Source organism: Telopea speciosissima, chromosome 5 (assembly GCF_018873765.1).
Source record: "Telopea speciosissima isolate NSW1024214 ecotype Mountain lineage chromosome 5, Tspe_v1, whole genome shotgun sequence".
In the NCBI taxonomy this organism is placed as follows: domain Eukaryota; kingdom Viridiplantae; phylum Streptophyta; class Magnoliopsida; order Proteales; family Proteaceae; genus Telopea; species Telopea speciosissima.
In genome coordinates, this window is record NC_057920.1 from 55,132,675 (window position 1) to 55,157,759 (window position 25,085).

Here is a 25,085-nt window from a genome sequence, read left to right on the forward strand (position 1 = left end):
CATTAGTAACAGGAGAACCATCAGGAGCAACCAACTGTAATATGGAGTTGAAATTGGATCTAGATTTCATAGAGCGGTGGAAATAGGCTGAGTTAGAGTCCCCTAGCTCCAGCCACTTGATCCTGGACTTTGTCTTAAAAAACTTTCCTCTTGGGAGAGGAGCAAAGATAGCTCGAGGGCAGTAGCTTTTTCATCAGCAGCAAGCCGACTATTGAGGTTATCCACTTGGATTTGCAGCTGAATGGTAGCAAGTTTATCTTTGCATTCCTGAACATGCCTGGGATATATTACCAAAGGAATTGATATTCCAAACTTTGAGAGCAGATTTCACATTCCTAAGCTTCCTGGCCAAAGCAATAAGGGGGGAAAGAGAAAGCTTGAACAGGCTTGTCCCAAGCATCCTTGATAGTGGTAAGACAAGTGGGGTGAGAGGACCACATGTCAAAGTATTTAAAAGGTTTAGGACCAAAAGAATTGTAAGGATGGATAGATTAAGATATAGGGCTATGGTCAGAAATTCCAGGGGTGTCAAAGATGGCATAGGAAGAGGGAAAGGATGCAAGTCAATTTTCATTGACAAATCAAGCTTACAATCGATATGGGAGCTTCCAGCCCTTTTATTGCTCCAAGAGAAAGTAGGGCCAGTCCAGCGGAGATCATCCATACCCAAGTCCTCAATACAATCATTAAAAGCAGCAATAGAGTCAAGATCCAAGTTATCACCTCCCTGATTTTCAAACCCAAATCTGATCACATTGAAATCTCCACCAATGCCCTAAGGGAAAGGGCCTATAAGACCAGCAATATTTCAGAGATCATCCCATAAAGACAGCCGCTGGACAGGGCAATTCGATGCATAGACAATAGTGAAAAAGGAGAATTGGTTTAGACAATCCAAGAAGCAGGAATTGGGCTGAAGAGAAAATCAAGGAGATCTTAATTTTTGAAGAATCCCATAACATCCATATACGACCATCAGGGTGATGGTTATAATTGGATAAGAAAGACCAACTCGGAGCAATAGAGTTCGAAATTCTGGCAGCATTTAGCTCTTTAAGATTCCAGCAAGCAGCAGAAGGAGGAGTGGTGAAGGCGAATATGGGCTCTAACAGCAGCGTGTATACAAGGGGAATTGAGACCCCGAGTGTTCCACACAACTCCGTGATTCATTTGGGCATGGAGAGAGTTTGCACTTGAGTCTCCTGGAGCCGGGACATGACACTTCGAGACGAGGAGGAACTACGTTGATGCCAATTGGAGGAGCAGGCAAGGGAATTCAAAGCAATAGGAGCTGAGAGAACAGGGGAGTTGCAGAGGTTATTGGGTAAAGGAAGTGAATCGGGTAACGGGGAAGGTGATTCCTTGTTGAAGGCCAAGGAATCCCTCACCCGATAACCTGACCCAGATGGGTTAAGAGGGGAGCTTAACGAGTCAGGAGAGGGGACCACCACGATAGAAGACTTATGGGGTTTTTTTTTTTTCTTTTGGAGGACTTTTTAGGTATTTGGGTCGCAAGAGTTGGGGAAGGGGGAGAAGACAAATGGGTTGAAGGGCCCACCGTAGGGGGTAAAGAGGGACTAACATTAAAAGGGGAAGTATCGGGGAGAGTCAGGGAAAGGGAAGGCTCAGGGACTCTCGCTTGAAGCAACCAAGATGAAATCCCCAATTTAACACCCTTTTTATTCATTTTTCAATGGAGCATTTAATCCTTTAAGAATGATAGGTAGTGGTTGGCTTTTGCAAAGGGGGCTCTCCACTCTCTGTTCCTCTTCTTTTCTTCTCCTAAAACCCACTTTTTTTCGTTTCTGGTTGGTACAAGGGATAATACAACCAAAAAAAAAAAGTACTAAAAAAAAACTTAAGTAGGGCTTCAAAACGCGGGTTGAACGAGAGCCCTTGATTTGGAATCTTTCCCATCAGCCCTTCTATTGCTTAGCGCACCAATAGGAAAATGCTCATATCTCACTCGTCTGATGTCAAAATGATCTGATTCTGGTGGTATTAGAAACATAGTTATCAAGGCGTCCAGGCTCCTTGGATGCCGTGGGCGTTTTGCCGCCATGGCGGTATTGCCTTGATTTTTGACCTTCTAAAACGCGATGGTTGCCTTCCCGTCTTGATAACTATGATTAGAATGAAGGCTCGAAGATCTACAACTTTTTTGTTATAAACTTCTGCATATTCTGAATGGACGGTGACTCAAAATGCTCATGAAGTTTCTGTACATGCCAAAATAGCAATTTGGAAGTTCTGCGTAACAGATAATGTTCGAATCATATCTCCCTCATATGAATTCCGGTTGAATTGATTCCAAAGCCAAGGAAAGAGGACTTGAAAAGCTACAATCTTTGAGTTTTGAGCTTCAACATATTTTGCCTCTAAGACGATTTAAAAATTACACAGATGATGCCAGTGCAAAACCAGAATTCTGAAAATGTTTTGCCTACTCTATCTAGGCCACTTCACCTTGATCCTTTCCACTCTCTATTCACTTGAACGTGCATGCTATCCAAACATGTTGTCACATCAGCCGTAAACACAAGGACGGAATGTAATTGCCAACAATAGTATAGGATGTTGCCAACAATGACAACTCTTCAATCATGCCTGCTGCCATTTTTCTGATGCCACATGCCAGTATTATGTTTTTAACTGATGATATTGTTTTGGTGGATGAAATAAAACATGGATAAATGCAAAGTTGAAATTATGTAGATCAACCATGGAATCAAAAAGTTAAAGATAAGTAGAACAAAAACAGAGTATATGGTGTGCAACTTTGGTACAGTAGGATTGAAAGTGGGGTGGTGAAAATTGATTGTAGGGAGATACCGCAGAGTAAAAATTTAGGTATATTTTTTTTGTTTTTTTTCAATCCCAAATATTACCTGGGACTCGGGCCAGCCCCTAAAATTTTATTAAAATCAAATCAATTGGAAAAAGAATACAAGGGGGGATGTGCCGCCTTACCCCAACCCGAAAAACAAGTCACTCAATGTTGGAACCGCTTCCTCTAAAAGGCCGACCTTGTAGGAAAGGGAGGAAACAATATGCATATCAAATAGGAGCTCTAACACGGCAGACTATCTAAAGGGGGACGGGTGGATAAATAATTTCAACACCTGCCTGCTCCTAGGGGGATTCAATACTGTGAGCCCTGCCTGCTCTGATACCATGTTGGAACAGCTTCCTCTAAAAGGCCGATCTTGTAGGAAAGGGAGGAAACAATATGTATATCAAATAGGAGCTCTAACATGGCGGACTATCCAAAGGGGGACACGGGTGGATAAATAATTTCAACACTCAAAAACCTCTGGGCCCAAACCCATACAAAAAAGAAATAAAGGAAAGACTCTAAATTCTGAGAACAGGCAAACCAGCACTGTCTTCCCGCATAATACGCTACAGGACCCCCGGTAGTTGGCTGCCATAGTGGAAATCAATAGAAGCCCTGGTATCACAAGCTAAGTTGGCAAGCCAATTGGCTGCCTTGTTGCTTTCCCTATAGGCAAAGGATAATAGAGGCCGAGTAGAATGCAACAAAATTATTGTCTCATGGAACCAGTACCAACCCCTCCAAAGATTATACCTCTTTTGATTAATCATTCTTACAATGGTAGACGAATCTGAGTTGACCACAAAATCTGAGAGACCCAAATCTTGGCACAGCTTCAAGCCATCTCTTAAAGCTCTCAACTTAGCCACCAAATTAGTGCAATCACCATAAAAGCTTGAAAGGCAGCCACAACACTACCCTCCTTATCTCTGATAACCCCTCCACCCCCTCCTATGCCAGGATTGCCCTTAAAAGCACCATCCACATTGAGCTTAACCATGGCAAAGTGGGGACACCAAAAAACGGGGAGAGGGCGTTTCAACCTGATAGGAGGATCGAAAGGCCCAAGTATTGAAGAATTAACCCTTCTCTGTGAGAGCCCGAGCTCCTAAACTTGGAAGGATACTGAACGCCCTTCACCCAAGCTTTAATGCTCTCAATAACATAGGGATGATGTCACACAAAGAATTAGAATAGGATGGATGAAGTGGAAGATTGTGTCTGAAGTTTTGTGTGATCAACATTTTCTTGTAAACTCAAAGAAAAACTTAATAAGACAGTTATATGACCAGCAATGATGTATGGAGCTGAATGTTGGGCAGTAAAAAAATAACTTTTAAACAAATTTAGTGAAGCTGAAATGAGGATGTTGAGATGGATGATAAAACTAGAAAAGATAAAATAAGGAATGAATAAATTTGTGCTAATTTAAGAGTAGCTCTGATACATGATAAGTTGCGAGAAATTCGTTTGAGGTGGCATGGACATGTCCAACAGAAGCCTCTGAGTACTCCAGTACCCGGGGGGGGGGGGGTGACGTGATTCAAACCAAAGGAGCTAAAAGAACCAGGGTAGGTCTAAAATGATTCTAGAAGTGGTGAGGAAAGACATGCATCGCTTAGGACTAGTAACAAGTATGGCTTTGAATAGAGCACATTGGAGAAAAAGGATCCTTGTAGTCGACTCCATTTAGTCGAGATAAGGCCGAGTCGAATTGACCCTCTTTGGAAACATGGGTAAGGCTGCGTACATTTGACCCTCCCCAGACCCTGCTAAACGCGGGAGCCTTGTGCACTGGGTATGACCTTTAAGGCTGAGTTGAATTGAGCTGAGTTTAGTATACATTCATTGAACAATGAATAAGAAGGGCAAAATAGTCCCTTCAACCCATTTCCATGTCATTAATCCTTCTCTTTTGTTCCTTTGATGCCGCTCATCTTATCCTTTCCCTAGCATACAACTCTTGTAGCAATTGTGGCTGCTATGATGGAGATGTTGACAGTCTTTTCTTCGAATCAAGTGATCAATGCAACCCGCACAATTCTCTTCCTTTCCCATCTCAATCTCCTTCGATTTTCTTCTCTATCTCCAATGATACATTCCAATCCAGCATTACCTCTATCAGTTTTCTTCTCCAGCAGTCTCTCTCCCTATCTCTACTTCTGGCAAACTGATGACACAGGGAGTTTACAGAGTTAGATTTCATTGCCCAAGGTCTAAACTTCATGGTTTAGGATTTAATCTTCCATGATATAAGGTTTAAAGTTTTTTAGGTTTAAGATTTGGGTTTTTTGGCATCTTTCAGCGGTTTTTGGAGTTTGGTTTTAAGGTCTCATGGATTTTACTGTCAAGTTCCTCTGGCAGTCGGTGGCTTGGAGCACATAAAATTGACGGCCTAGATAGAACATACTTAAAATATGGATGTTTGGATTCGTCTGTGACAATCAGTAAAATCAAAACTGGTTGCGACTTGTGACACTAATACAACCCCAAAATCTTAATTATGAAGGAGCCTTTGTGATGAATCCTTTATTCGTGTCATATACATTATTCAAGTTCACAACTAGGAATCCATTAGCTTTTTTTGTCAGACTATATCTAATCCACATTTTCCTTCTTAGGTGACAGATAAAAGATTGCTTGAGGAAGTCATGAATGGTTCAATGAATACAAAAGATGGCAGAATCAAGGATGATGGATACATTTACATGGTACTTGAATATGGAGAAATTGATTTGGCTCATATGCTGTCACAGAAGTGGAAAGAAATGGATAGTTCCAATTGGTCCATAGATGAGAACTGGCTCCGTTTCTATTGGCAGGTACTCTGTCAACACCTTTTCTTAATTCGTGGTTCTTAGATGTAGCTGTACACTATATTGTGAGAGAAGCTGTGACAATGAATTCTTTTTTTTTTTTTTTTTTTTGAGTGGGTGTATTTGGGATTCCTTGTATGAGAAGTTACTCGGAATGCTGTCAAGATATCTGTGGACTGACTGCTTCGTTCCTGACGAGCTTTCTGAGCCTTTTTTGTTCCTAATCTGCCTGATAAGCGCAGAAAATTCTTTGTATTCTGCACAGGTAGCCCTGACAATGAAGTACTTCTTTTTGGGTGGTGTATTTGGGATTCGTTCTACTCTCGGCCATTCCATTTTCTGACCTAGTTGTCTATTCGAATGAGCAATCATGGAAGCCAGGAAAGAGATCTGCCTTACAACATGTGAATCTCTGAGATCCTGCCTTATCCACCCGTTAGCAAAATAATCTTTAATTTGTTGAATCTCCCTCCTATAGACCAAAATAAGAAAGCACCACCTCATTGTCATATGATCTGACCGTACCTCATATTCCTGATGGTTCTGGTTACCAAGAGAGCAACCATCAGATCAAGTTGACACACCCTTAAGTGGGAGGAGGCCTTCAAATCTGAACAACCCTTGTCTGATGTGAAATTGATACAATTAAATGACCCCAATCCCTGAAAAACAACAGAGTGGGAACATCTGAAAAGACATTGTCATAGCTGCCTAAAGAGCTACCTTTAATGGTGATCTTTTCAATAACCACTTGGGCATCTGAATACAAGTCCTGAATTGATCTTGTTGAATTCCGTGAATACTGGCTTGAGTCAGAGTGACTACAGCCATCTTTATTTATAATAAAGAGAAGAACAATCTGGAATGAGTACAAGGACAGAAATACCCTTATGACTATTCTACCCCTGAACCCATATTACAACACTCCCCCTCAAGTTGGTGCATACATATCAAAAATGCCAACTTGCTAACAATAGGAAAAAATAACTTATTGCTGATCCCTTTGGTAAGGATATCAGCCAGCTGTTCACTAGACTGGATAAACGGAATACAAACTGTTCCCTGTTCTAATTTCTCTTTGATGAAGTGCCGGTCAATCTCAACATGTTTGGTACGATCATGTTGGACCGGGTTATGAGCAATGTTGATTGCTGACTTGCTGTCACAGTAGAGTTGCATTGGAAGATCAGCATTCATCTCCAGGCATAGTTTGAAAACTCGCTTCGTTTCGGTATTTCAGGCTGACTCGTTCACAAATACCCTGTGCCATAGCTCGAAATTCAGCTTCAGCACTAGATCAAGCTACACCAGCTTCTCCAAGTAGTTAGGTTCCCTCCAACAAATGTGCAATATCTGGATGTGGATTTCCTATCATCAGGACTGCTAGCCCAATCTGCATCAGTGTATGCTTCTATCTGAAGATGGTTATGTAAAGAATACAAGACTCCCTTTCCAAGAGAGGACTTGAGGTAACGAAGTATTCTGTATGCTGCTTCCAAATGATAAGAGTGAGGATCATGCATGTCTTGACTGATAACACTCACAACAAATGTGATGTCTGGTCAAGTATGTGAGAGGTATATCAATCGGCCAACTAGCCTCTGATAGCTACCCTTGTCCACTGGGTCACCTTTCTTACTCTTCAAATGTGTGTTGGGCTCAAGAGGGGTGTAATGTAGTCCTAGAATAGGAATTAATCCCACTAGGAACCAAGTAGAACCAAGCTTAGGGTAAGCCTGCTGTTTAGGGCTGATTAGGGGCTATTTTAGGGCAAAATTAGGGTTTAGGATGGGAATTTGGGAATGGGGTTTATAGGGTTTTAATCTGCAGGTTTAGAGGGTCATTATGATATAAAAATATCTGGAATTGGTTAGGTTTCAAAATTCTGCAGATTTAGGGTTAGGGTTTCGGGTTTTTTAAATTAAGAAAATAGCCAAAACTAGGGTTTACAGTAGGATTCAGGGGCAGGGCTTAAGGTCGAGTGTTAGAGGGACTAGGGGGAAGGTTCAGCTGCAGCAGGGAGGTTTTCTGATGGCTGAATATGTCCCAGCAGAAAGTTAAGGTTTTTTTAGGGTTTAAAGGATAAGAGGGATTTTAGGGTTTGGCTGGACAGAACGGGCAGCAAGTCTGGTCGAGTGGGGGAGATGGTATGGGAAGGCTGTGCTCTGATTTTGGTGTAAAACAGAGGTAGGATGATGGCTGGATAATGCCTAGATGATCTAGGGTTTTGGAAATTCAAATAGAAAAACAAGAGGGAACGAATGGGGGAGGGAGGAAACTAAAAACAGAAATTTAAAACTCAACTTACTACATGATTCCACCGGCAGCAAGTTAAGGGATGAAGGATGAAATCACCTTCGAAGAGAGACCCTCCCAGCCGTCACGGCGTAAGGAGTCGCAGGATTCCACCCACCCTTCCACCTTGATGTACCCACAAGGATGCAAACACTCAAAGGAGCAGAACAGCAGCAGCAATCGGCCAGCAACAGAAAACAGTCTTTTAATTCAAATTTCAATTGTGGGGGAGCCTCCCACGATCTCTTATATTTATAATAAGGCCATAGGCCAATTCCTACTACAAATTAAATACCTCTACTTCACAAAAACGTGGAAGGGAGAGGTTTAAGTCTAATTAATTACTTAAAACAGTGTAATGACTTAACTACCCCTACTAACTTAAAAATAAAAGAATCTAACTTAGAACAATTAACTTAAGTGAAGATTCCATACTAGCCAATAGGGTATAAGAACCTATTAGCCAATAGGAACATTTCACTTAAATTAGACCAATTGAACCAATTGGATGCAACCAATTTAAGCCGGTTCAATCTAAAAAACAGAAAAATAACTAAGTATGGAAAAATAGAAATCCTAGCCTACGGCTCCCTATTTAAACCCTAAGTTTAGGGTTTCTTCTTCCTTCTTGGAGCTGCATCAGGGTGTCTGCTGGTTTACACCCAAGCATTCCTGTTTCACTCAATAGATCCAGGGTTTATTTTCTTTTGGAAAGAGATATGCCTTTAGCTGAATAGGCAACCTCAATCCCTAGAAAATATCTCAACCTCCCTAAATCTTTTACTTTAAATTCGGTGCCCAAATATGTCTTCAGCTTCTGGATTTCATGTGCATCACTACCCATGATCACTATGTCATCAACATAGATAATCAAAATGGTCACTTGCTGTCCCATCCTTTTAACAAACAATGTATGGTCAGCATTGCTTTGCTTATACCCATAAGCAACCATAGCCTTATGGAATCGGCCAAACCAAGCCCTTGGTGACTGCTTCAAACCATAAAGAGCCTTTTTCAACTTACACATCTTTCCCTAAGTCTCTAAAGAGGTAAAGCCAAGAGGTATCTCCATGTAAACATCTTCTTCCAAATCTCCATGTAGGAATGCATTCTTCACATCAAGTTGTTGGAGTTCCCATCCTCGATTTACAGCACAAGAGATGATAACCCGCACAGTATTCATCTTTGCTGTAGAAGCAAATGTCTCTTGATAGTCAATTCCTTGGGTTTGGGTAAACCCTTTGGCTACGAGTCTTACTTTGTATCTTTCCACTGAGCCATCAACCTTGTGCTTCACAATAAAGACCCATTTACAACCAACCGGTTTCTTTCCTAGAGGATTTACCAAATCCCAAGTTTGATTCTTCTCAAGGGCAAGCATTTCTTCATTCATCGCATCCTTCCATTTCTGTTCGGCTATTGCTTCCTGCCAATTGTTAGGAATGGAAACAGAGGATAAAGAAGATACGTAAGCATGGAAAGCAGGAGTTAGAGAGTTGTATGATATGCAAAGTTGGAAATAAGATGTTGTGTACAACTCCTTTTTGGTTTCCGAATAGCAATGGGTAAATCAAGACTGGGATCAAGAGGTGGCTTACCAGAAACATGACTAGGAGCAAGACTTGAAGCAGGAACAAATGCCGATTGTGTAGGGTCGGCGGTGGTGGTCTCTTTGTACCGAGGGCCATCCAAAAGAAAATCAGTTCCCCGAGTGTAAGTTTGCACTTTATTCTCCCCCTGCACCTGTTGTTGTTCCTCAATCTGTCCCACTTCTTGTTCCTGACTTGTAACTCCATCTTCTAGTTCAACAGAGACATCCTCTATAGTAGGTATCTCAATGTCTAGAGGAGCAATCAGCGGGACCTCTTCACCACTTAGAATCTCCCCCTGCAGAGGTACCGGCTGTTTAAAGTAAGCCTCAGACTCCCGGAAGACGACATCCATAGTGACAAACACTTTTCGTGTAAGAGGATGATAACATCTATACCCTTTCTGGGTAGCTGAGTAACCCAAAAAAATGCACGGCAGATCTTTGGGATCAAACTTGCCGTGTACATGGTGATTCTTGGCAAACACGACACAGCCAAATTCCTTTGGAGGCACAACAAAAGTCGATTTTCCAACCAATATGTCCAAGGGACAGCGGCCACCTAAGACTAGAGAGGGAAGCCGATTGATAAGATAGGTGGTTGTAAGAACAGCATCACCCTAGAAGCGGGGAGGAATAGCCATAGTAAACATAAGAGAACGAGCAACCTCCAAGAGATGTTTGTTCTTGCGTTCAGCCACTCCTTTCTGAGTAGGAGTGTCAACACAAGAGGTCTAGTATATGATTCCATGGCTGTCCAAATAGGAGCGGAAGGCACCATCCATATTGTCACACCCCCATCCCGTTAAGAAATAAACTAATAATAAAGGGGTGACTAGGACGACACGTGTCATCCCATAAGACTACCAGAATCACGATTGCAGTGTCCCAACACACAGTCTTAGTCTAATATGAACATACCATAAAATTTAGAGTACAAAAGGTAAGGAATATTCCATTTCCAGCGATCATAAAATAAGCGGAAGCGTTTACAGTAGTTACCTCATGTTCATACGGCTAAGTGATACATAAATAGTTTGGATGGATATCCCGAATGACCATAGCATAACTACCCCAAAACAAGTATAATAATAAATGTTTATACAAGGCACACGACCCCAAAAAAAAATAAAAGAAGGGAACAAGTCCCAAGTATCAATACGGCCCGTAGGCGCAGTCGTCACAAGGACACCCATCACCGTGCTCCTCGGTCACAGCCTCAGGGTCCTCTGTACCGATATCATCGTACTCCGAGGCTTGAACCTCGAGTCCTGCAAAATAAGCATCTCCTGCAGCCTCATCTAAAAAGGTGTGCACAAGAGAGGTTAGCTCCACCGAGCCTGTGAGGGGGAGGGAAAATGCACAAACACACAATACAAAGCAACAGTCTATGGTGCATGTGATTATTAACATATTTTTACCTAGCACACAATTCTAAGTCAAGGGTATATGCTACTATAATAACTCGGGAGACACTGTGGATCCTTCCATTCTCACCACAGTGCAACCTCAATTATTACTATGGAGCTCGCGCAGGTCGTAGGCATCACCACTCAGAGGCAGACCCCGATAACCATTACTACCCCTGTCCTGGTCTCTCAAACTCTCCACAGGTGGCAGGTGCTCTGGCTACCCAACACCTAAACACCTGTTGGTAAGGGTCGTAGTATAGGGAACTGGGCCTAACCACAGATATACTACATGAATCCTATTGTGTCAAGGGGTACATTCGGGTGTGTCAACGTCCCATTCCATCTAACACCCGGGTACCAGCACAACACAGCGCATACAGGCAAGAATGAGATGCAATATACAATTCCACGTATTCCGGGGATTCCGGTGCCAGTACTTCCCGGCACCGTAACCCAATACAAAATCCATTACATCCTAATCATCTTCATCATCATCGAATAAAAATAAATGCAACTATGCAATCATGCTTGAATGATAATGTAACAATATAATCCATAAATGCATGAATAAGCAATAGTAAACAAGCCCAAACAGTCATCCAAACCCACTCACCGATTTCTTGAATTAGGAATTTGATTAAGTGTAACGATTCCCGCACGAGATCACCCCCCTAGCACAAGTGTTGGCGCCTACGGAAGTGAATAAGAGTGTGAGAGAGTGTAGGAGAGGCCTCAATGAAAAGCCCCGCAGTTTGCATAAGTTATAGGCCTTGAAAACCATGTCGGAGGCAACGTCGGACTTAGCAGGCTTGCCTCCGACCTTGAGTCCGACCTTTCCTGCAGGCTGAGACCACATCGGAGGCAACATCGGACCCACACAGACTTGCCTCCGACCTTGAGTCCGACCTTCCTGCAGGCTCAGACCACATCGGAGGCAACATTGGACTCACACAGACTTGCCTCCGACCTTGAGTCCGACCTTCCTGCAGGCTCAGACCACATCAGAGGCAACATCGGACTCACACAGACTTGCCTCCGATGCAACCCAAGTGCGATTTCAAGGTCTTAAAAGCCCAGGGTTGTCCCATTTGGTTCTCTAAGCCTCAAGGGACTAGGGAGGGGGTGTCTTGGAGTCTATTTGGGTCTTAGAAACACCCAACATCCAAAGATTTAAGGGGGTTTAAAGGAGCCAACTACTCCAAGTCCAGATTTGGGGTTCCTAGGTGGTTGGAACCTTAGGTCAAGAGACCCAGTTGGAGATCTCAAGGGATGTAGGGAAAATGGGACAGCATCTTACAAGGGGAAACCAAACATGGTTCAAGCTAACCCTTTGGGTTTCAAAAAGGAAAACCCCATCTTGGGGCTGCAACCAACGAACCACCCAAGCTCAAACGAGCAAGGGGGAAGAGAGAAAAAAGGGGGAAAAAGGGCACTTGGCTTACCTGGTTTGAGGTACACACGATGTGCCCTCTTTAAAGCTCCAAACCCAGCAGCCGTTTCCTTCTTCTTCTTCCCTTCCTTCTCCTTGCTAACCCTCTCTCCTCATAACTCCCTTCTCAAGCACGGTTAGGTTAGGTAGAAATGAGCCAAGACTAATGAATAGTCCTACCCACCTCTCTCTTATAGAAAATCACTTTTAATGGCCTGTTTGGATAAGGCCTCATAAGTGTAACCTAGGGTCTATTTGGGTAGGGTCAAACATGGCAGGGCACCAATAGCACCTTAGCCACAGGGTCTCACCCATAAGGGTCCTTGTCAGCAGCATTGGATGCAAGGTCGGAGGCAGCCAGTAACCTTGCATCCGATGCGGGTAGGAAGGTGGTTCCCACCATAAGAGGTCAGGGCCTTTGGACCATACTTCGAGGGCTTTGAGAGGGCAGTAAGCACACAACAGAATTTGGTCAACTACTTACCCCTGACACGTCAAGGTGCAACCTCTGTGATCCCGAAGAGTTTTCCCACCGCGACGCTAAGTTCGTCACCCAGTGAAGTGTCTAAGTAGGGCGATACGGGGTGTGCCGTCCAATACTCCTCACTCTTGGGACTGGTACTTGGAGGGTAGTCAATGAAGTCGCCGTCGACGAATTTCCCCCACTCCCGGTTGAGGAATCTTTCCTCGACTGGCAAACCCATGTCGAAGTCAACACTCTTGTAGCTTGGTTTGACCACCATTATGAACAGCTCACCGGCATACATGGCAGCACCCTCTACACGTCACAAGGATAAAAGAAAGAAAAATATTAGGATACCGGGTGCGGGTATAACACATATACTCTTTTCCATTATTTGAGCGGAGAATCTTCACCTTGGCGTCGAACTGGGTCTGGACCATTTTATGAAACAGAGTGAAACAAGTGAAGACGGCACTTTTAATATGCATCAAATACACCCAAGTTGTCCGGCTAAAACAATTAATGAAAGTAACAAACCATCTAAATCCAGAAGTAGAAATACATTGGTAGGGCCCCGCACATCAAAATGTATCAAACCAAAAGCCACATTGCTTCGATTATCAGAAATAGGAAAAATACTTCTAGTTTGCTTTGCCAAAGTGCAATCATCACAAGAAAAATTATGTTTATTACACCGTTTCACTAGACTAGGAAATAAAGTAGATAAAACTCCTATAGGAGGATGGCCCAAACGACGATGCCAATTATTCAACTCAAAAAGTGCAGAATCAAAATCAGAAGATGTCAGCTGAGATGTCAAAGCTGCCCGGGAACTGTCAAGCACGTACAGACCACCAACCACTTTACCACATGCAATCATACTGTCTGTTGACAAGTCCTGAAACAAACAATAGGTTAGAAAAAAATGTTACTTTGCAGTTTAAATCCTTGGTTAGGCTACTAATGGAAAGCAAATTAGTAGTAAACTTTGGAACATGTAAGACAGAGGAAAGGCTAAGAGAGGAAGTGCACTGGATAGATCCCTTCCCCGAGATATGAGAAAGAGACCCATCAGCAACACGAACCTTGTTATGACCAGAAAGAGGAAAATATTTGGAAAAAACAGATGAAGAACCTGTCATATGGTCGGTTGCCACTGAGTCAATTACCCAAGAATCGGGCATGACCGACGTGCAGTTCCTACCAAATGAAATACCTGTGGAAGAAGAAGAATTTGGGTTGGTAGGCAGAGACAAAGCCGAGGCAGCCCTGGAAGGAGATACTGATGCCGAAGAAGATGTGTCCAATCGATTCACCATATCTCAAAGATTTTGCAATTCAGCCACAACTTGGGAAAGAGATTGATCAGGTTGGTCGTCAGAAGTTTCTTGATAAGCACGGGTGTTACTAAGCCGATTGGAACCACCCTTCCCATGCCCACGAGTCTCTACAGGGCAACCATCAAGCTTGCAACATCAGTCTTTGGTATGCTACTCCTTCCCACAGTGATCGCATTTAATGGTAGGGTGATTACCAGATGTCCGATTTGTACTAACAAACCGAGAAGAATTTCCTCGGGATGCCTGTGAACCAGAGATAAAAGCTGATCATTCCTGAGTAACAGGATGAACCATGGTTGTACGCCTACTGTCCTCAGCCGAGAGAATCGCATAGGCTTGCTCCAGAGATGGAAGTAGGTCGTGATTCAAAATATTGGCACGGATTTGATCAAACTCAATATTGAGGCCAGCCAAAAAATAAAAAACACGTAAGCCATCCTCCCACTTACGCAAGGTCGTGGCATCAACATCACAGGTGGTGGTGAATGTGCCCAGAAAGTCCAACTGCTGCCACGTAGTACACATGGTATTGTAAAACTAAGACAAAGACAACTCCAACTGCTTGGTAGATTGAATTTTCTGACGAAGCTCATAACATTGGGCAGCATTCCTAACTTGAGAATATGTGTCCTTGGCTGTTTCCAAATCTTCGCAGTCGAATCAAGAAGGAGATAGCGCCTGGCAATATCTTGGTCCGTGGAATTAACCAGATATGACATAACCAGGAAATTGAAGTTCATCCATCAATCCTGTGCAAAACCAGTCTCATCAGGCTTGACCTGAGTGCCCATGATGTAGCCAGAGAGACCACGGGAACCAATCACAAATAAGCAGGAGCAAGACCCTAACAAATAATTACTACCATTCAACTTGATGGGATTCACTGGAAACAGAATGAAGTCACGTTGCAACGAACCATCAGAACCAGATGAGGCAGAAGTGATCTCAAAGTTGTCAAGCATGATGATTGGTAAAAAAACATAAATAAATTCCTAAAAAAAATTTAGAACATAAGGAGGGAAGGTAAAAAACCCTCGGTGGGAGTCAACTCACCACCAAAGGGGGTTTAGGAAAAAGGCAGAAAGGGAGAAGCCTCTCGCGAAAGGAGGAGGCGAGAGGCCTGTGGGACTGGTGGGGTGTGGCGGAAGGGAGGGAAGAGGCCTCCGAGGCCTGGCGGAGGTGGTGGGTAGGCTGTCGGGGCCTAGCGGAGGTGGTGGAGGGCTGGCGGAGCATAGCGGAGGAGGCAAAAGGCTGTGGAGGGCCTGGCAGAGGTGGCGGGAGGTGGTGGACCTGTCGGGGGTGGCGCTAGGTGGTGAAGGGGCTGGCGGTAGGCTTCCTTAGGGCAGAATCACGAACTGAGCATAGTTGTTAAGGCGCCTAGGCGAATCAAGGTGGTCGAAGGGGTTGAAAAACAAGGCGACATCAACAAGGCGCAAGGCGGTACCTAGGCGACCAAGGCGACACCAGAATTCAAGGCGAGGGCAAGGCGCCTGGACGCCAAGGCATCGCCTAGGCAACGCCTTGACAACTATGGAACTGAGAGAGAGAAAAGGAAGAAAAAAAAATGAATTCCCATATCCCTGGAATATTTTTGGCTCTGATGCCATGTTGAATTCCGTGAATACTGGCTTGAGTCAGAGTGACTACAGCCATCTTTATTTATAATAAAGAGATAAAGAGAAGAACATTCTGGAATGAGTGCAAGGACAGAAATACCCTTATGACAATTCTACTCCTGAACCCATATTACAACAGATCTCTTATGATGCTCCTCCCAAGTACACCACATAGTGGCAATAAGGACTGCCTTCCAATGACATTTACTTTCTTCCCAGAATGGTAAGATGCTAGAACCAAACTAGCTTAACTACATCATCGGGAAAAGTCACTTTCTATTTGAATTGTCTGCAGAAGATGGAGGCAGATTCTAAAAGCTAAGGGGTGATAGAGGAAAAGGTGGTTGATGGATTCCCATCCTCTGTACATGAAGGACACATGAAGAAGAAGGAACCATACCAGCCATCTCCCCTGCAGCAGATCACAAGTTAGCGTCTTCTTGTGGGTTATCCCCTACCCCAGTGTGTTGGTGTTTTTTGTAAAGATTTATTGGAAGAGAGAGGAGGGGGGGGGGGGAGTGCTTTTTGGGTTTCTGCTTATAGGCTTTTAGAAGCCAGCTTCTAGGAGGCGGATCCAACCAGAATTGTCAGTGTGGAATCTTTACCACCTCCAGAACTTGCAGTTAGTGGGGCTTGGGCATTCCAAAAAATCGAAAATGGCAGCTCTGATTGTTTTCACTTTTCATACTTGGAATAGACAACTTACAAAGAACCGCAAAGAAAGATCTGGAGCAGCAGTTACCATCTGAATTTGGGATCCTGACTTTTTTGTCCTGGCGGTCCTCTAATGAGAAAATGTCCTGATGACTATCATGGAGACTTCAAAATTCAGAATCTCTAAATCCTTTACTAAGACCTATATTTGAGCTCATACTGTTAGGGAGTATCTCCCCACACAAGGTTTTTTTTTGGTTTTTTTTTGGTTTTTTTTTGGGGGGGGGGGGGAGAGGACTTGGAGTCAGATAAATAATGAAGCCTAGCAAAAAAAAAATACATCCTTCAACAAAGACTTACTCCACCAAAGATCCTCTTGAAATCTGATTCTATCCCATTACCCCCATTTTTTCTAATCCATCAAAGCATCAGAAGAAAAGCTCATCTAATATGTGAATAGTGTGGCTCTATGAGCAGTTTGAGTATCGAAGATTGAATTATGAAAAGCTATATAAAGCATTCTGTTCTATATGTAAGCTCCACAACCATTTTCAAAGCAATAACTCACTTATTTGGGGAAGATTGCCAATTGTAAACCCCCCTTCCTATTATTGGCAAACTAAACAAGTTTAAATGAAGTCTCCTCTTACCTGGCTCCAAAAGGAAATTCCTAATGATTTTCTCAATAATCTCCACAACTTTTGTAGGCATTTCAAAGACAGATAAATTATAGGTGTGGAGATTGCATAAGGTGGACTTAATGAGAGTTATTCGACCACCTAGAGAGGGTGTACTTCCTTTTTGAGGAAGCTAGTTTCTTCGAATAATTTAAGTGTCCCAACAAGAGAGACAATGGTGAATATCACCTAAAGGAAACCCTAGATACTTCAAAGTCAGGGATGTAATCAAACAACCAAGCAATCAGCTTGCATCTTTTTCAGACTATTCACAATAGACTTCTCCAAATTCACTTTCAAACCTGTCATCTACCAAAGATGGGAATGAAAGAGGGGCTTTCTGACTCCATGTTCCTGCTCCATTTGTTTCTTTTTTAATAGTCATTAGTGCATTTGAGTTTTAATTCCGTACTTTTTTATGAAAAAGCTGATTTTGTTACTGAACACTAACATATGCTGAGTTGATGTTGACAATACATGATCTGAATCAAGTACGGATTACAGATTCAAAGAAACATTGAAACCTGATAAAGGAGGAGTCATGGTGTCAACAGTGTATCTAAACAAAACTATAAAAACAGTACAGACTGGAATCTGTAAGCACTTACCAATCATTATATGTGAGGATATGTAATTGATAATGACAAACAGATGTGACAATTTTATCTTAACCAGTTAGATATGTTCTGCAGTTTAAGATAAAACTCATAATACATCGTCAATATAAACTTTTGTTGTGCAGGTACTTGAAATGAAATCTAGAAATTTCACACTAGGATTCGTGGGGTATTGCACAAAATTTAGCTGACAGGTTACTCATCCATTTAAAAATGCCATACTTGGTATACTTTAGTGTAGTCAAGTGTAGCACTGCAGCTAAGGCTAGGACTAATTGATTGATTTGACCAGCCAAGTGACCAAATCTTTATTGACTGTGTGGGGATAAAGTTGGTTCATGTATACCACAAAGTTGATTAGTTATATTACCTGGTTGACTAGTTGCTAGTAGGTCCAGATGGTTTGTCAACTAAGTTTTGTCTAGCATTTTACAGAAAGACTAGAAGAGAATTATTTCAGTCTATTTAAGTCCTTTGGAATGCATACGACATCAATCCAGATACTTTAAAATTCAGTTATTAATCTTAGTCGTCTTTGACATGCCAGAATACCTGTGGCTTCACTTCACTATGTTCAAAAACTATGAATCATAAAATTGTTACCTTCATTACTAGAAGGACCATTCAAGAACACCTAGTATCTCTTTCAGCAATCCCAATTTCTTTTGCCCTTTTTTTTTTTAAAATTGGGAATAATGAATTAATGATAACAAGGGATTGCTTCTGAACATCTTTTTGAGCATGCTTGTCTTAAATACTCCATCAAGCTCCTTACTGTAGGATCTGAGTCTGGCATTTTTTTGAATTATTTGTTAATTTAGGTCTATTGATATTGTTGGGGCACATGGAAGATATTTCCTCAGCATCCAGCTGGTATGATTGTGCAGCTATAATCCCTTAAGTTTCTTTTCAGGGTTGGATATTTGGGAAAGGGGGTTCCAGGCTCCTGCTTATGTCTAGGCTTGTGAAAAGAGATGGTCATATGTGTTTCTTTTGATGGGTGGATAATAAATAATGTTAAGTTAACAATCACATGCCAATGTTCTTTAATTCCGACATTGTTCAGTGAGCCTTTGCAGTTGGGGTTGCTGTATGATCTATCCATAGAAGATATCATTTTGAAGGTGTTACTGTGCGGTAATGAATGATGCCTTGCTAAGCTTTAAGTCATTCATGCATGTGTTTGTGCACCAAACCAGAGTTCTTTTGTCGGTTTAGATGGACAAATTTAGACACATGCTTTATTGTATTTGTACCTGATGTTGATTGACACATCTAATATTTTGCAAGCCCTACAAATGGGCAAAATTTGGTCATCTCCTTCTGTGAAATATTGACATGTTCGCATTCTCCAGCAAATACTTCAAGCGGTAAATACAATACATGAAGAACGCATTGTACACTCCGACTTAAAGCCAGCTAACTTCCTTCTCGTCAAAGGTTCACTAAAATTGATTGATTTTGGAATTGCTAAAGCCATTATGAGTGATACAACCAACATCCAACGAGATTCACAGGTGAGCTTAATCTTTATATTTCCTATCCCCATAAACACCTTTTTGAAACATTTGTTTCTGACAATTAATTAAATTTGCAACTTTTAATTAGGTGGGTACACTGAGTTACATGTCTCCAGAAGCATTCATGTGTAATGAGAATGATGCAAATGGAAACACAATCAAGTGTGGTCGTCCATCAGATATCTGGTCTCTTGGCTGCATTCTTTATCAAATGGTATGTGGGAAAACTCCGTTTGCAGAATACAAGACATTCTGGGCTAAGTTCAAGGTCATAACTGATCAAAACCACGAGATTACTTATGGGTCAGTTTCAAACCCTTGGTTGCTTGACCTGATGAAGAAGTGTCTTGCATGGGATCGCAATGAAAGGTTGCCGATACCCCAACTACTCCAACACCCCTTCCTCGTTCCTCCTGTATCATCCCAGCTATCAGTGGCACAGTATCAAAGCTGTAAATTGCTTCAGCTAATGGCTGAAGCCTATGGGAATGATCATGAAATGTCTAGCCTACTTTCTCAGCTCCAACAAATCCTAGCAGACCCAATTCCTCTATTGACATCTCAGTTGTCCACATCTCAAGACCAACACTGTGAGTTGCTCTCAAAAATGTCAAGGCTTTGCTATCAACTCCAGCAACACATAGCAAGCCTTGGAAAAGAGTACGATTAAAAAATGTAGTCACAACCTGCTAATGTGTAAATTTTTTTTTTTTGTGGGGAAGGGAGATTAGTATACTGTTTTGCAATGACCATTTCCTATTTTGTAATCTCTTGTAAATATTGGTGCTGTCTCATTTTATGCTTTCAAAGAAAGAATGTATGTAACAAGTGGCTGTGATGCATTATCCCTCAGCCATAGGTTGTAGGTTTTGTTTTGCTTGCACGGTGTTTTTGTAAGGAGGAATGTTTCGGTTCTTGTACACCCTATATCCAACTGTGCTGATCATGTAATGCTTGGGTACTGCATCTTTCATGGCTAATAGTTAGTTTGTTAACAATTTCTTCTGTAATTCCTTAGGTGATATGTGCCATTTTCATGCACTTTCTCTATGTCCAGGTTCTGCAGACAGTTGATATTTGCCAGTGTTGGTCTCGATCAAGAATTCAAATGATGCAGTGAAGCCCTCTTTGGCAATCCAATATAATGCATTAGTTGGACGCCTTGCCCTTTCCATCTTCGGAATAATAATTGAATTCAAATCCAGATATGTTGGGATTTGCCTTGAGTCCAACCTGTTGACAGCTCTAATTTAATCCTTTCAATTTGCCCAAGGGCCATAAGAAATGTAATATTCAAGAAAAGGCAAGTAGATGGGTTGGAGGGTCCAGCCCACTTGTACGTTATGGCAACCAGCTCACTAGGTTATAGGTTGATTCATTCCAACCCAGGGGTGATTCAAAACAACTCAACTTTATCCAAGTAAATGGAGTCGGCTACATGGATCTTTGCTCTCCCATCAGCTCTATATGAAGTCATACTTGATACAAGGTCTAAAATATGCATGTCTTTCTTCAGCAACTCTATAAAGTCATTTTAGGTCTGCCCCTAGCTCTCTTCTAGTTGATTCAATCTGAATCAAATCACTCCCCTATATTGGGGGGCAACTGAAGGCCCCTATTGAACATGGCCATGCCACCTCAAACGACTTTCTCGTAGCTTCTCATGTATCGGAACTACTCCCAAATCAGCGCTAATATGATCATTCTTTAGTTAATCCTTTCAAGTTTTGCCACTCATTCATTTCGACATCTCATCTCTACTGCACTGAATTTATCTATATGATACTTCTTAACTATCTAAAATTCTGCACCATACATCATAACCGGTTATATGATTGTCCTATAAAATATTACTTTAAATTTTAAAGGAATATACCGATCACTCAACACTTTAATTGCACTTCTCAACTTAATCCATCATATTTTAATTCTCTATGAAACACCATCCTCTATATCACCTTCTATATTTATGATTTGAGCCATGATTCCTAAAATAATCATTTTGCAAGATCTCCCTCTCATCAATTTCACCATCTCATTATTCATCCTACTGTAACTAAAGTTAGACACTATATACTCCATCTTTATTCTACTTATATTAAAACTTTTTTATTCCAAGGTTGATCTCTATAACTTCAACTTGGCATTAATCCCTACTTTTGTCTCATCCACCAAAACAATATCATCAAGAAAAAATATACACCAAGGGATCTCATCTTGAATATCTCTAGTTAAATCATCCATGATAACCGCAAACAAATAAGAGTTTAAAACTGATCCTTATGTAACCCAATTGTAATTGGGAATTCACTATCTTGACCACCACAAGTCTTACACTTGTCACCACACCATCATATATATCTTTAATTATATCTACACATTTACTTGAAACACTTCACTTCTCTATTACTAGCCAGATTAACTCTCTAGGGACTATGTCGTAACCTTTTTCTAGGTAAAGAAAGATCATATTGAGATCCTTCTTGCAATCTCTATATCTTTTCATGGGTCTCCAAAGTAAGTAAATTGCATCTGCTGTAGATCTTCTTGGTATAAAACCAAATTGGTTTTCCGTAATAGTAGTTTCTTGTCTCATATGGGTTTCAATAACCCTTTCTTAATTTCATAGTATAACTCATTAGTTTTATGCCTCTATAGTTATTGCAGCTCTAAACATTGTTCACAATTAAAAGGGGTGATTCAAAATATTGCTCACAATTAATATCTAATTTTTTTTAGATAGGGATAGGCACGTCATCCCGCGTGTCGTATGCACGCTAGTGGGCGGCACATATGGGACCGTAGGACGAGGCATCATACAAGAGGGGCAGGGGGTCATTTCAATGGGGGAAAGAAAGAGATAGACACAATGTCCACTAGCGTACGGCACATGAGCGGTGTGCCCAGCCTTTTCTCTCTTTTTTTATGAGAACAAATAAAACAATAACATTAAGATAAAGCGTCCAAAATAACATTCAGAGTAACAGTTCCCTTCAAATGGGAGGTACAAGCTATTGTTGATAGTTTATAAACTACATAGAAGAATAGAAGATCATTAACCTCAATTTATACAGATTGAACTATCTTGAAATGGTAGGTTTAAATATCCATTAAGGGAAAGAGAAGGTTGGCAAGAGAGGAGTTGGTGGTGGTAGCAGATTGATGCAGGATTTTTAAATTAACAACCCAACGATTAAAATTAGAAAAAACCACTAATGGGTTGGGAGGTTGATGACCAAAAGTACATTGATTGCGTGCAATCCATAAGAAATAAAATAGCGGCAACGACCAAAAAAATTCTATGATGATCGGAGCTATCAAAATCCGCATGAAAAGGAAAAAATGAAACAAGTGGAGAAGGACAACATGGAGTATTTCAATCCTTATTCCCAAGGGCCCTGCAAACCACACATATTTGGAGAATTTACAAGAGAAGAAAATATGTCAATCAATTCGTTAGTTGCATGACACAACTCGATCATATGTTTAGTCAGTTTGAATATATGATGTCAACTATTTCTTTGTTGGGGATCCACCTACCAACACTTTCCATTGAAAGAATTAAGTTTTCATAACTTTTTAGACTTCTTTAAAAGATGCAAAATGAACATTCCAAGTGTTGTTATTGGATAATTATGAAGCAATAAGTTTAGGCACCGTTTGATAATGTTTCTGATGTTTTTGTGCTATTTGTGTGTTAGGAACGTAAATGGCATAGAAAAATCGTTTGATAAACCTATTTCGTTTCAAATGTTTTTAATTACAAAAATCAAAATTTATAACAATTTATGGCCAAAATAATGTTTTAGTAATAACAATTTTTTTCTTATTATTACCATTTTGTGGCTTTTATAAAAAAACTGTTACTCGATAATGACCGCAATACGCTAACGCTGTCTCGATCTCTCGCTCAACCTAAGGGAGAAACCTGCAACTCTCTCTCTCTCGCTCATCACTCTCTTGGTTCTGTTATCCCCTTTGGTGCACTCAGGTAACAACCGTAACCTCTGCTCGACTTGGGACCTCTAGCTGTCATCGTCCTCACCTCAAGCTCGACGATCAGTGTTGCTGTCCCTCCATCGTCCAGGTAAATCTCTCTCTCTCTCTCTCTCTCTCTCTCTCTCTCTCTCTCATGGTGGAATGGACTTAAATAGGTTATTCTTATTAGAACAAGGAAATAAAACAAAGCAAATTAATTGTGCTATTAAGGTCCCGTGACTTGGAGAACTCAGTTAAACCTGGCTGGTTCAATAGACCCATGAACCAGTGCCAATTGGGGCCCAGGTGCTTGTTGGTTCCACTGGTCCACTCTACATTAGGATGATATTGTAATCTTCAATTTTATTTTATTTTGTTTTATTTGGTAGAGTTAGATACGTAATAATCCTTGTTTAGTTTCTTTGTGGAGTCAGTTTCTTAGGTTGATAGTAGTTTATATTCAGTCTTTATTTTCTTTGCTGTTGTTGCCCTATCGAACTGAAAGGTGTTGACTAACCTCCCTAGTGGTTCATCTGTTGAGCCTTATAATGTGGGTATATATTACCATTTCATAGGTCAATCAAACCCCAGTGTCTCGCCACCTAATTGAGAGATCAAAGTCTTCAACAGGACTGACTTCTGGAGTACAACCCTGCTGATTTCAAAACTTTCTCTTGCTTTCTTCTGTTGATCATCGGATCTATGGAGGGGTGGATTCAGGAGAATTAGCAGTTGAGAAATTATTGCTGAAATCTTGAGTCGATCGGAGCTCTCGAGTGGAAGATCTCCTTCCCGTATGAAACCTGGTTTCCGTTGGTTATCAAGGTCGGAGGTTGAAGACAACTTCTCCTCCATTCACGATGGTATTAATTTAAACTAGAAACCCCAAAATAACCTCCCCTTTATCCCTTATTTTAACTTGTTCCAAGTTTGTCTCCTTACAATAAATCTTAATCTCCATTGTGACGGAGTATCACTTAACTAGTTGGACCAGCATGATAGGATTTGGAGACCCAAATTCAGGCAGAACCGGTCCAACCAGTATTTTGGAAGTAGAATATTAGTATGCTTCAAAGTTTATTTATTTAAGTCTTTTATTTGTTGACTACGTAGGAATTGGATAGAGTTTGAGTTTGAGTTGCACGTTATTTCAGTTTTGTAGTTAGAATAGGAGTCTTGTTATTTTCTTCTTCAAATACTTGCATGTAACCTAACATTAAACAATGAATTGAATAGAAGTTTATTGGGTTTCCTCTATGAGAGTGTGTGAATGTGTGTCCCCTTGCAACTCTTCTCTTCTCTTATCCGGCCCTCCACCACATTGTATCCTCTCCTATTGAGTTACTTAATAGCCCTCCCAAATTCTAATTTATTACAAGTTTGCCACTCCACCCAATAGTGAATAGCCCTCTCAAATTCTGGTTTATTAAAAATATGCCGCTCTCCCTTTGCAACCTTTGTTCTATTTACCAGAACTACCATTTTTTCTACTTTTGGCTAATTATATTTGGGTGAGCCCATAACGAACCTAAACAGGATTTTTGAACCCCAGAATTAGATCAAGATTGGTGAGAGGCCATCTTCTAGTTGGTGGGAGATCAAAATATCTTTCTTCTTTCTAGTTCTTCATCTTCAAGTCCAGTCTTCATTCCAGCCTGGTTCAGAAATCATCTAATTGGTAAAGTTGTTACTACTTTAGTTTCTTCATTACTAAGTTCTATTTTAGTGATAGACACCCGTGCCAGCAAATTCAATAGTCCCTAATTAAAGAAGAACACCTTGCAGCCATGGGTTACTTAGGTTTCCTATTTTAACTGCAGAATTGTTGCCATCTTCCTCACCTT

General features: G+C 41.3%; 1 protein-coding gene across 1 annotated transcript in view; it reads left to right on the plus strand.

The window, feature by feature from the left end:
* The window catches only part of LOC122662742 (serine/threonine-protein kinase MPS1), a 38,008-nt gene extending 17,999 nt beyond the window's left edge, over positions 1-20,009 (plus strand). Inside the window, 3 exon segments of the mRNA XM_043858462.1 lie at positions 5,458-5,658; positions 19,099-19,260; positions 19,352-20,009. Coding sequence (XP_043714397.1) covers positions 5,458-5,658; positions 19,099-19,260; positions 19,352-19,933 — 945 coding nt within the window. The 3' untranslated portion in view covers positions 19,934-20,009.
* Positions 20,010-25,085: the final 5,076 nt, after the last annotated feature.